Here is a 14,045-nt window from a genome sequence, read left to right as displayed (position 1 = left end):
CCAAAGAATTACCAGTAACAAAATCTTAAAATTCATTAAGCAAAAAATAAAAGAATTTGTAAAATATATACCGGTACCCTACTATACCAATAAAAGATTACTCAAGACTATTTTCAAAATTTGGACAGACACAAATTATATAAAAAAAAAAATGTAACTTATGTAAGTGAAAGTAATAATGAAGAAATAATTTCAGTATCAGAACTCCAACATGTGTTGAAACGAGTTAGGTACTGTAACATAAATATGAAACTTATAAAATATTCTGGTTCAGGTCCAAAATTTCAACAGATATTTCTTAGAGTGACTCAGCTATACTGGGTATTAGTATATATGGAGAATAGCAAAGCAGAAAGCTTTAGTGTCCCCCTCATAAATGTGAAATATTAAAGAAATGAAAAAAAAAAAAAAAAAAACAATTGAGAGATAAGTTTACTGAATACAGGAGACAAAGTATATATTACGCTTCTATAATAAAAATACATTAAATAAATATGTGGAAATAAAAACTAATAGAAGAACAAAATGGTCTTAGAAGAACAGATGATAAATATCGATCCAATTTTCACATTGAAATTATTAATAGAAAAAAGAAGCAATTTCAAAATGAAACGCACAGCAGTTTTACCTAGATTATGAAGAAGCTTTTGATTAAGTAAGTAAATAGATATTTTTTGTTTAAAATTTTGCATGAATATAATATTCCTAACCACCTACTCTCTGCATTATCAGCTATACTCGAGAAAACATAATAGCAATAAAGTTTGAGGATAAAAATATCTGAATGGAAATTAATTACAAAAAGAGTAGGCTTAAAATTTCGCATTACTTTTCAATATTTACATTAATAAAATTATAAAACAGTAGAAGGCAAACATTAACTATCGGTATGGAATACAAATCAGTAAAAAGGACTAAATTAAACACATTAATTTTTGCAGACGATCAAATTTAATAGCAGCATCTGGGGAATATCTATAAAAATTAAACAAAACTTTGAATGATATATTTCAGAATTTTGAAATGATTATATTCATAGATATGACGAATGTAATGACATTTAAAGGTGAATAGTCTATTCATAGCAAAGTAATAATAAATAATAAAATTTAGAACGAATAAAAACCATTCATTGTACCTTACCTTATGTAGATAAAATGGATGTAATAGAAAAAAATATATATCAAAATTTATAAAACTAACAAGATTTATAAATAATACTTTCAAACGTACAATAATTAATAATTCATTTGGAAGTGAAGCATGGACTCTAAAACAACAACATTTAAAAAGAATTCAAGTTACAGAAATGTGCTTCATGAAATACCTGCACGATAGCTATACTTTAGGGATAGGAAGAAATTGTATGGACATTAAACAAGAAAGATAATCCCATGATTTATTTATTTATTTTTTTATTTTACTGGGTTATTTTACGACGCTGTATCAACATCTCAGGTTATTTAGTGTCTGAATGATATGAAGGCGATAATGCTGGTGAAATGAGTCCGGGGTCCAACACCGAAAGTTACCCAGCATTTGCTCGTATTGGGCTGAGGGAAAACCCCGGAAAAAATCTCAACCAGGTAACTTGCCCCGACTGGGATTCGAACCCGGGCCACCTGGTTTTGCGGCCAGATGCGCTGACCGTTACTCCACGGGTGTGGACAATCCCATGTTATAAGATGTTCAAAATTACAGACCAAACTGAATTGAACATGTTAACAGATTGGAAAATTCAAGATTGTATAAACGAATTCTAACTTACCAGAAACATGGCCACACAAACTAATTTCCCTGACAGGAAGATGACGACGATTACTAGTGGTTTAGTATTAAACAAAACTGCATATTGATGCCAAATCATGGATGCTACATGCCCAATATACATGCTGAGTTGAAAATAATTTTTAGTAATCTTATTTACCACTCTACTTATGGTATGTACACAAACACATATTTACATACTGGTACAGTATATGAGATTTTGGTTCAGTCCACAAACAACACAATTTTATCAGAAATGAACACATGCTCTAACATATCAGAAGGAATAAATCAAATTTGCACATGATTTGAAAAAAAAAGTTACACATCTTGATTACACAACTTTTAACACCACCACACACACACATACACAACACATCTAATCACCCCACACAACACAAACATGCTGCATTCAGGACAATGGTACACAGATTACTCAACATACCCATGAGCCAACAACACTACAATGAAGAAGTGAACACAATCAAATACATAGCACAAGAAAACGGTTACAACCCAAACATAATAGACAACATCATAAGGAAGACAAAACAAAAACTCAACAAACACAAAAACACACAACACAAACACAAGAACACAAGAAATACATCACATTAACATATGAAAACAAAAACACACACAAGATCGCATCCTCATTCAGAAAACAGAAATACAACATAGCATACAGAACAGAAAACACACTACAAAGACATCTCAACACACAAACAACACAAACAAATAAACACAACCACACAGGCGTATACAAACTCACATGCAATAGTTGCGACAGTTTCTACATTGGACAGACAGGCAGATCATTCCAAACTTGATACAAAGAACACATTAAACCAGAGGACACAATACATCTACATATGCCGAACACATAACTAATGCTAACCACACATACAATAACATAAATACAGACATGGAAATCCTACACATACAACCCAAAAACCAAAAACTCAACACACTAGAACAATATGAAATATACAGACACACTAAAACACACCCTAATCAAATTCTCAACACACAGATCAATTTCAGAACACACACACTATTTGACACAACTCTTCATCACACGAACGCACCCACACAACAGATAGCGAAGTTGAGATAGCGCTGAGATCTAGTAGGCTCTGAGGATGGTGTCAAGTAACACCGAAACAGCTGTAAGCCACACATGCTTACATAATTAACACGAGTAAGATCGCCATTTAATCAATTATTTTTAACACTATATCACTTCGGAATATGCAGTTTATTGCTTTCGTGTGTTAAATATTAGGTACAGTACCTTGTTGACTAGTTTCAGCCTGTTGTGGGCTATCCTCAGAACTGGTTGCTCCTGGTCTTCGCGCCTTTTGTTTGCGTTTCCTGTGGGAGTATGTTTGTATAGTGTAATGTGGAGTCAAAAAGTGTGTGTGTTGTGAAATTGAGTTGTGTGTTCAGAATTTCATTTGGATGTGTTTTTATGTGTCTGTATATTTCGTATTGTTCTAGTGTGTTTAGTTTCTGGCTTTTGGTTGGATGTGCAGAATTTCCATGTCTGTGTTGAAAAAATGTTATGTTTTATTTAACGACGCTCGCAACTGCAGAGGTTATATCAGCGTCGCTGGATGTGCCGGAATTTTGTCCCGCAGGAGTTCTTTTACATGCCAGTAAATCTACTGACATGAGCCTGTCACATTTAAGCACACTTAAATGCCATCGACCTGGCCCAGGATCGAACCCGCAACCTTGGGCATAGAAGGCCAGCGCTATATCAACTTGCCAACCAGGGCGACTATCTGTGTTGATGTCTCTGTAGGTGTGGTTGGCATTTGTGATGTGTTCTGCATATGTGGAAGTGTTTTGTAATTTTGTTATGGCTGTGATTTTATTCTTTGTAACATGTTTGAAATGATCTGCCTGTCTGTCCTATGTAGAAGTTGTTGCAGGTGTTGCATTTGAGTTTGTATATGCCTGAGTGTAGGGACATATATATCAATCCTGTGCTTTTCAATGTGTACAGACTTATGGCAAGTTCTTCAATATAGGGCTACAGTGCTACAACTAAATAATAACACGAAGGTAATTCTAATTGATTAATTCAGCGTCAAAATATAAGTGTATTTACATTTGGCATGTAAGTTATAGGTTTATGAGCTTTTTATATTTTTTTAATGTGTCCTGAATTTCCGTCCTCTTGACTTGGCAACCCTAATTCATTCTGGAATCCATGGTGAAACAAAAAAGTGGCAGAATTTCAAATGCTTACTGTAATAAGTAGGAAGTTCGATCAATGTAATATGTAGCTAGTCAGCGATGTATGCAATGGAGAGGGAAAAGGACTGGCCACACTGTCCCATTATCTCCTGGCTTAGTTGCTTCATGAGTGATGTCTTGTTTGTGTCACTTGCATGGTTCAGACCTGTCTTCGGACAGTTGTCTAAACAACAAATGTAATAAGATTATATGTCACAGCCGAATTCTAATGTTTTTAGTAGTTAGATCATGTACCAATGTAACTTGTAACCACATCCAATGACGCCATCTCCCTTCGTTACGAACATGGTGCGTCGAAGTTGTGTATAAAATTATACACGATGCGTGGACTCTCTCAGTATTATCTCAGCATCGAGAGCAACTACAGACCTGTGCGACCGCTCGTTTGATTTGTAATCTTAAGTTCTGCAATCCTGAAGTGATAATAGACACGTACGATACACTTTGAATGAAGTATAGTGAAATATTTGTTGAGAACTGAGATTTTATTTTGGAATGTGGCTTCATGTGAAGAGAAAACACATTGCTTGCCCTTAATTAATTATTTATTTTACCATAGATTCAAACTCTTCGTATGTAAACAAAAACAAAAATAAAATATTTAAACCAACACAATAGTATTTTTATTTTTTATTTTAATGTACCGAAGTACATATGATATTTCCATGCAGATATTCTGCGTCATCATACGATGAAAGAGTAATGGAATGGAGAAAAATTCTCTCCGGCAACGGGATTTGAACCTGGGTTTTCAGCTCTACGTGCTAATGCTTTATCCACTAAGCCATACCTATCCCGGTGTCGGACAGAATAGTCTCAGTTTAAGTTCCAACTCTTGGGTTCCCTCTAGTGGCCGTCCCCTGCACTACGCCATAGATGTCTATGAACATTGGAGTGAAGTCCACACATGTGCTGAGGTGCACTTGTTATGAACTTAAACTGAGATGATTCTGTCCGACGCTGGGGTGGTATCCGGTGTGCCTTAGTGGATAAAGCATCAGCAAGTAGAGCTGAAAACCAGGTTCAAATCCCGGTGCCGGAGAGAATTTTTCTCTGTTCCATTACTCTTTCATCGATCACAATAGTAGTTTCATTCCTGAAAGTGGGTGACACATTCTATGTGTCGGTGTATCCCTGATACAACACAGACTTTTTTCAGTGGTGGAAAAAAAGACAGCACATTCCTTGTAAAACGTGGAACAGATAAATTGAGTGGTAGATGTTAAATAGGAATAAAATCCGTGCAATATTTTAGAAGAAATCACTGTTCTCATAAAGATTGCATCTCAAAAGCTACTTTTTCGGTAGTAAAAATGGTGAAAACTTTTATTTCCATATAAATCTGAAAATAGGTTTTTCGATCATCGCAAACTTTATTCCCTATACTTCACGTACGTCCATCTTCACCCTTTGACACAAGACAGTGTGCTGGTATTGTTAAGATGAACAGTATGGTACGTGACACAGGAAAGCTGAATCAATCTTCCTAATGTATCCAGCTGTTTGCTGACAACATAAAGTCCACTATAGTCCATTGTAGTCTATTCAGTTGTTGTTTTTCACGAGAAATGAGGGGTATTTTGATCGGTGTTCATTATAGATGCCTGTTGCTAGTAGCCAGAGTTGGGGTGTAGTCAATATATACTGCAGGGCTGTGTCTTCTGCAACTGGTACTTATGATTTTAATTTACTTCTTTTGTGGTTTATGGATGGACAGTATAGAAGAATGTGTTCCAGATCTTCATCATGATTATTACACCACAGACAAGTAGGATTATCAGAAATGTGAAATCGGTGTAGGTACAATTGAGTGACAATGTGACCTGTTCTGGCTCTTGTTAAAAATGTTTGAACATGTCTGGGCAAGTTTTTGTACATTTCCAGGCCATTTGGTTTCTTTTGTACAGACTGTAAAATTTTTCCTTTGTCAGAAGAGAGTCAATTGTTGATCCATAGGTTTGTAAAATGAGACTTTACTGAAGCAAAAGCATTGGCTAGAGATATCACTTGAAGAGGTCTTGGTTGCAAATATGTTGTCTGTTTTGCAATATTATCGACTTTCTCGTTTCCAGGTATACCACAATGACTAGGTATCCCTTGAAATGTTATTTCCTTTTGGAGTTCTTTCAGTTTACTTAGTTGTTTCTGAATTGGAATAATTCTATGTGCATATAGGTTTGGTACATATTTGATTATATTAAATATAGCCCCCTTGGAGTCGGTAAATATGCAAATAGATTTTGTGCGAGATCGTGTGTATTTGCTTGTTTTCCGCACAGAACCAATACGCGGTAAGTGTGAAATACCACATTCAGTATTCCCAACCTAACACACATAACAATTTCCCTCTTCTTACCGCTTAAGCGCGACATTCATTTTACTGCTTTAGGATTTTAATATATTATTTTTAGAGACGTTTAACATAGTAATAATTATAAATTGGAAACTTACCACTGCAATTTCACCTAAATTGCAATGTTAATTATTGTTTTTAAATATTTGCAAAAATTAAGTAAAGTCTACTACTCCACGAAACTTATTGCATTCCTGATACAAGTAACTTTAAGGAAGCCGTGAAAAAATCAACAAGATTCCAGATGCCGATGTTATTACTGCAATATGTTATATAAATAATATTGTTAAAATATTAAAATGAAAAATAAATCAATACATAACCTTACCGTTTGTTTTAAGTTCGCATTTATAGACTGGGGAAAAAAAAAAGACAGACGTATATCACGGCCTGCTGGAGTATAGTAAACACAGAAAACATTTTATAGCAGCAATGTTGAAGAAAGATATTTTGGTTTTCCGAAGTTGCCGTCATTAAACAGAAACCAACATGGAGATTTCATTGCAACTAATTAGAAATTCGTCTTTCAGGTATGTAATAAACGATCTTCGCACAAAATAATGTACGATACACAAGCGGTATGTTTGTTTTCATGTTCTCGGAAATTAAAAAAGCTCAACTACGTTTCGCTTTTTCAATTTTTTCCTCGAACATGAAAACGTCAACATACTGTTCTTGTAACGTATATTACTATTTCAGAAATTTGAGTAACACCCTGAAGAGCAGCATCAATAGTGTCAATTCAGTGTCAAGACTGGAGGAGGATGAACATGGTATGAAATAACTTTCTTGATATTTTGGAATATAACACCCTGCTCCTGATGTCCCATTATTAGGATTTAGAGATCCATCTGTATAAATTTGAAGGTAATCCTTATATATGCTGCAGAGTAGTTCCACGGCATCTAACTTAAAAACGTATGGAGGATCATTTTTGGAAAGTTGAAGGAGGAAGTGAAAATCAGAAACTTACCATATTGAAACTGACTGGATAACTAAAATAAAGTACCGGTAAATAAAGACAAAAATGATTTTTATCATTATTAAGTGAGCTTGGAATTATAAAAGTTCAATAAAACTTCAATTAAAATATCCAATGTATATAATCTGACCGAAAATTATTTTCCTTTATTTAACAAATACAGTAAAATATGTTTTACATAGGTAAACACAAAACAGATAATTACTAAAGCATTTCTTAGCTAAGAAATAATAAAACAGGCAAAATTTCCCACCAAAAAGCGTCTTAATACATAAACAATTTCAATATCATATTATCCATACTCAGGAAGAATTTGAGGCCCCGTTCACACACAACTTTATGCAGCACAATTCTAAACATCAGTCTGTAATCAATTCATTCGGCACATATTTTTTTCAAAGGCCATTTTGTGCTGTACAGTGTACAGTTGATATGAAACACTACAAACAGACTCTCGACACAGAGATTAACTTCGACTTTTTATAACAAGTGATGTATACAAATGATTTTCTGTCTTCTCTCACCATATTTCAGACACATATGCACACTGATCCATTCCGTTTAACTATTAACATCGCATTCTCACTATACCATTTCATATATTATATCTAATTTTGTTTTCTAACATCAAAATCTCCTGAACTGAATTTATGAAATACGATTTTTCTTTCCAAAGGCAACAAACTTAGAATTGTGTGAACGGGGTCATAAGCTAAGCAAGTAGGAAATATTTTGACAACAATATTTTGAGTGTTGTATAAGTATTATTAGAACATTAAGTGATGAATGTGCTATGTATAATGAGTGAATATGCAAGAGAGTATAGAAATGGCTGTTATACGCTACACAGGTCTATTAGCTATTATTACAAGAATATCGACTAGAATATTGTTAGTATTCGCTTTATATCTTGGTGGGAATGGAATGTTTATAACAACTCGAATTTAATTAAAGAGATGTTAGAAATCTCTTTTCCGTAATTCGATTTTAATTCTAATAGTTTTTTCTCACCGCCATGTTGAAATGTGTATGAACAGTGTTACTTACAAACGAAATAATAATATTTTTCATTCCAACAAGCACATGTAAATAATCATTATTTATATACAGCATAATATTTAGGGTCAAGATAATTTTGCCAGCATGGGAAATGTATGGGATATTTTAATTGTTGTGTTACTATATTGAAGTTTAATGAAAGACTATTAAATTATGCTTCTTAAATAACCACTTGATTAAAATCACAAATCTGTAGGCAGTTTTAATGCAATACTTATACGTTTCAATATTTTTTCAAACAATTTCTTTACTCGCTTCCTAGTTATACCTAAATTTTTCAGCAAAATTACATAAAAATTAGCAAGTTAACTTCATTCGTTCAAAATCAATAAAAATAGTATTTCTTCAGTAACTGAACTCATAATTATTACAAAAATAACATACCAGTACTCTTAAATGTAACATGTAGCCATATGTGATAAACATTGCATTTGGAATAGGAATATCATAGTGCAACAAATTAGCAAGTAACAGTTAATTTATTTTAACACGAGAGCATGAAGGATAATAGCAAATATTTAAGAGATAAATTATTATTAATTAAATCACTATTGGTTTAAAAGCTGTACTTCCAGACTTACAAATGAATTAAAGGAACAGTGATGTTTTGCAAAGAATAAAATTGTTAATTATAGAAACATTTATATTCATAAGCTTGAAGCAAAATAGATCTTATTGACAGAAAATGGAGGCTTGTTAACGAAATGCTGAAAAAAAAAATCACTTTCTTACACTCTTTTAAATACTGTATCATTATATTCTTCAATTAAGTCTTTTTTTCTACCTTTTCTCGGATACAGATTTACAGATTTGTCATTATTTGCATTAGTGATGCAATGAAAAAGGAAATTCTTCTACACAACCCCCTGAAGCACAGTTGGAAGAGTTAATAATTCTTAGATCTGTACGTACCTTACTGAAAATTTAAGGCTATATTCATGCCAGTCAGTTGAAGGTATACACAGAACAATGCTAACGAAAAACTATCTGTTTATAAGCTAGTCTGGCTACAAGGTAGAGAAATAAGTGAGAAAATATCTTAAAATTCAAGATTCACTAACAAAGGTTATAATTTATTATGTAGATGATGTAATGGAGCGAATATATCATTTTTTTAATTTCACTTTTATTTGTTGGCAGTTTTGTATTGAACTGTTCGGTATCTCACACTCAAAATGTTGCAAATCCAAAGACCACTCTCAAAGAAATGGTGATGATTTAGGTTAGAGATTATAATCAAATTAATTAATTTCATTGAAGTTATCATTACGGAGTAACATGGTGATTACTGGTATTCTGTAAAATATCTAGGAAGAAATTTCTTACTGGAACAATTACATACATAAAGAGATGAGTAATGGAACTCCTACTACAAAAACAAAACTGGTATGATAACTTTCCGATATGGTAGAACTATAAATATTTTTAATTGATTAACTAGCGGACTTACTCGTGTTAATTATGTAAGATTTGTGTGGCTTACAGCTGTTTCAGTGCTTCACACACCATCCTCAGAGCCTACTAGATCTCAGCGTCATCTCGAACTTCTCTGCCTGGGTGTGTTTGATTGTTGAAAGGTGTTGAAGAGTGGAGTCAAATAGTGTGTGTGTACTGAAATTGATCTGTGTGTTGAGAATTTGATCGGGGTGTGTTTTAGTGTGTTTGTATATTTCGTATTGTTCTAGTGTGTTGAGTTTTTGGTTCTTGGGTTGTATGTGTAGGATTTCCATGTCAGCATTTATGTTATTGTATGTGTGGTTAGCATTGGTTATGTGATCGGCGTACTCTTCAACACCTTTCAACAATCAAACACACCCACATAACAGGCGGAGAAGTTCGAGATGACGCCGAGATCTAGTAGGCTCTGAGGATGGTGCGTGAAGCACTGAAACTGCTGTAAGCCGCACAAATCTTACATGATTAACACGAGTAAGTCCGCTAATTAATCAATTAATTATATTCAAGTGTTAAAAATAGTGTACGCAAGATTCAAAATGGATTATAAATATTTGATTTATTATTTATATTAAACAACTCTTAATGTGTTTTAATTTTTGCCTTTAGCTATTGATTACCAGAACTTCATAAATATCACAATATGAACTATTTTCTGTACAGTAGTAAATCAAATGATTGTTCAGTATATGAAAATAAATTTATTCACATTTATTATTCGGATTTGCATGTATAATGAAACACATTTGAATAATGTCCAATTGAATCTCTAATCTGGACTATTAATGTGCTTTAAATTAAAGAGATTCAGAAGTTTTAGGTCTTTATTAAAGATGTGGGTCAATAATAGAAAAAAAAAGGTAGTACCAGTAATGGATTTACCGCTGAGAGATAAAATTTTATAGTATGTTTTTATAAAATGGTTAGAAGATAATGGTACCGGTATTCAGAAAATTAAAAATAAGACAGATACCGGTAATTCTGACTTAGTAAGAGATAATCTAATGAAAGATTTAAAACATTATCAGTTTAAACAAATACATTAAATATATTTGAGATATGTAAAAGAACATAATTGTAAAGAATGAACTCTTGCGAAGTTGCGTAATATAAATGTACATATATTAAAATAAAATCTCTTGGAAAGCTGTTTCTTGTGTATTTAAAAAAAATTAGTTACTTGAACGTGCTTCCTAAACGTGCTGCAGGAGGTGATGAACTTGTTGCTACCAGAAATATCATGTTGATAAGTGACATAATATTTGCGGCTTACGGACGGAGTCCAAACCCGATGATTTGAACCGTGATGTGTCTTGGAACACGGAATGTTTAGAACTATGCTACAGCCGCAATTGAGATGAAAGTGTGGCACTAAATTGATTTGAACCAGTGACCTCTAAGATTACTTTACCTTCAATTGATATCATATTGCATTTTGTAAATTTAGGTAGTTACACCTTTTTATTACAAAATATTTTACAGATAGTCAAACTGGAATTTATACTGAAGCTACAGCATTATTTGAAATTTAATATAGGCTGTCAGAAAGACAATATAATTTTGATCACAATTAATACAATTTCGAACCCAATGTAAATCTAGAGAGATTTGTTTAAAAAAAAAAAAGCCGTCCTAAATAAGGGTTCGAATAGATTGGCCTACTAATCAATTCATAAAGAATAATCATTAAAACCAATTGTGTGACAATTTGAAAAGAAAAAGAAAACATTAAGATAAATTATACGAAAACATAGGAAATCATTTACAATAAAAGTTTGTTGGGTACAAATGACCACAATATTTCATTAGTTATATCCATAATAAATTGTATGATTCTTGTCAACAAATAGGACCGAAATAAATTTAAGATTTATCCATAATATAAAGAATTAATTATGCTACTAACATTATCACTTGAAACACGTTTAAAAATAATAGTATCAGTTTATAATTCTGTGTTAGAAACTCACAAATAAAATAATAAACTCTAATATATCAGTTCTTATAAGCAGATCATGGCTATACAATTCCATGACCAACTCTAACTCTTATTTAAGTAAATTTGTGTGTTATTGAAAATTCTTTCTGCGATAACAGACTGTGTAAATGACAAAGAATAAATACTATACAAAATTTACATTTCTTGGTAGGTACAATGGCTGTGGTTAAATTTGCTGATCCACGGTAGAAAAAATTAGGCTACCTTTAGAACCTTTCAAGATATGAAGAGCTACATCTAAACAAATTTTCTTTGGAATAGCGAAATGTTTACTAAAATTTAAGAACTGCCTCGGAATCGTGTTACTCAATGAAAATGGTCAATATTATATTTTTGTTGAAAGTATGGTATATAGTCAAATTGCTACCATGTGTAATTCACTAGCAACTGTACTTCATCTATTTCATTAATGAATTTGTGATGCTTGAAATCAAAATATACACATGTACTTTAGACTCGTTATATTGTGAAGAGGGCATAACACAACATTTAAACCGAAAACAAGAAAGAAATGGGAAGGTATTAACATTCATTTCAGTGAATCTAATGGTAAGCCTGTAGAAATAATTGTATTTCCGTATTCAGAAAGTTCTTATATTAAATAATATGCGTGTTTTAAAAGTTTAAGCAGAATTATTACTATCACTGTAAATAAACTTTTTTAAGCTTCAGTGTTTCTGTTACCAATAGGATAAGTTACATACCTGGTCACTGGTCAAATATGGCGATAGGTGCTTACATGTATATAAATAACAAGAACATATTTATCTTCAACAATGACTCGACTAGAATAATAATACGTAGTTATTAGACTAGATTCATAAAACATTGTCTATGAACCATTCAATTTCTGGCACTGACTTTCCTAGCATATTTTTTTTTTGTAAATTTATATATATAAAGAGAAAAAATAATAACTGTAACAATTGGTATATGTAAATTGTGACATTAGCATTGTAGAACAATGCCGCTGTATAACAAGACTCCAGCAGGTTCAGTCATCGCGTTGGGGCTGCAACGTGACGTGTCGTGGTGTGAACGTGACGTGGATGTCGCTCATTGGCCCGCTGCTGCTTCCTCCCCCTCTTCGCCATCTTTGGTCGTCGTCTCCTTGCGCACCTTGTGTCCACGGAAAGATGCTTGGATTTTTGTTGCAGCCTTGTTTAAATCGGGATCAGTAAGGTCAATGTCAGCTAGTTCATCGTCAACCTAGAGCAAATCAGAATGAAACGATCTTGCTATAGTAGATGCTGTTTTGTTTTCAACGTGCGTTATTCCTGGAGTCAACGTAACAATAAGAATTTAGTATGTAGATGGGCAGATCATTCAGGCAAGTCGTATCTTTCTCTATGCAATTTATTGTAATTAATACAGTATTATCTCAATATAGTGCACTTCAGTTTGGAGCACTTTTCAGCTTTGCGTGCCTATTTTAAATCCCCCATTACAATCCCATACATTATAATGCAAAGATATTTCACTTTTACATTACCGTATTTTTACTTGTGATCATGTCATTATTACGTACGAACATTTTTTAACTTGGTATAAAATATATATTTTTTAACTTTTATATATTATTCTTATTTTATCTATTGTTGGTTTCAGATTTTATATATCCATATGTGTATTTATTTTTATTTTGAACATGTTGACTGGAAACATAGCATTGTATGTAAAGTGTAGCATATTAAATTACGTGCATTTGATCTGGCAGAGTGGAAAAGTCCCGATGGCCTCAAATCTGCCTGAATAAATAATAATAATAATAATAATAATAATAATAATAATAATAATAATAATAATAACAGTAATAATGATACTGGTTGAGTGGAAGAGAACGCTGGCTTTAACTCTGCCAGTAGAAATAAATACATTAATAATAATAATAATAATAATAATAATAATAATAATGTTAATAATAATAATAATAATAATTTACACTTTTTTTTACTTGTTTATTTAACAACGCTGTATCAGCTACGAGATTATTTATTTATCGTCGATAGTATTGGTGAAAGTGAGATGATATTTGGCGAGATGAGGTCGAGGATTCGCCATATATTACCTCACATTTGCCTTACGGTTGGGGAAAGCCTCGGGGAAAAAACCAACCAGGTAATCAGCCCAAGCGGGAATCGAATCCGCGCCCGAACGCAACTCCA

The 14,045-nt window shown here is 32.8% G+C and overlaps 1 protein-coding gene across 1 annotated transcript in view; it reads right to left on the bottom strand.

The window, feature by feature from the left end:
* Positions 1-7,486: 7,486 nt before the first annotated feature.
* The window catches only part of igl (igloo), a 726,182-nt gene continuing 719,623 nt past the window's right edge, over positions 7,487-14,045 (bottom strand). Inside the window, exon 4 of the mRNA XM_069822498.1 lies at positions 7,487-13,089. Within this exon, the coding sequence (XP_069678599.1) occupies positions 12,937-13,089 (153 nt within the window). The 3' untranslated portion in view covers positions 7,487-12,936. The remainder of the gene's footprint in view (positions 13,090-14,045) is intronic.

This window comes from Periplaneta americana, chromosome 3 (assembly GCF_040183065.1).
Source record: "Periplaneta americana isolate PAMFEO1 chromosome 3, P.americana_PAMFEO1_priV1, whole genome shotgun sequence".
NCBI lineage: Eukaryota > Metazoa > Arthropoda > Insecta > Blattodea > Blattidae > Periplaneta > Periplaneta americana.
Note: the sequence above shows the minus strand (reverse complement) of the source record. Positions and strands in the feature narration are given on the sequence as shown.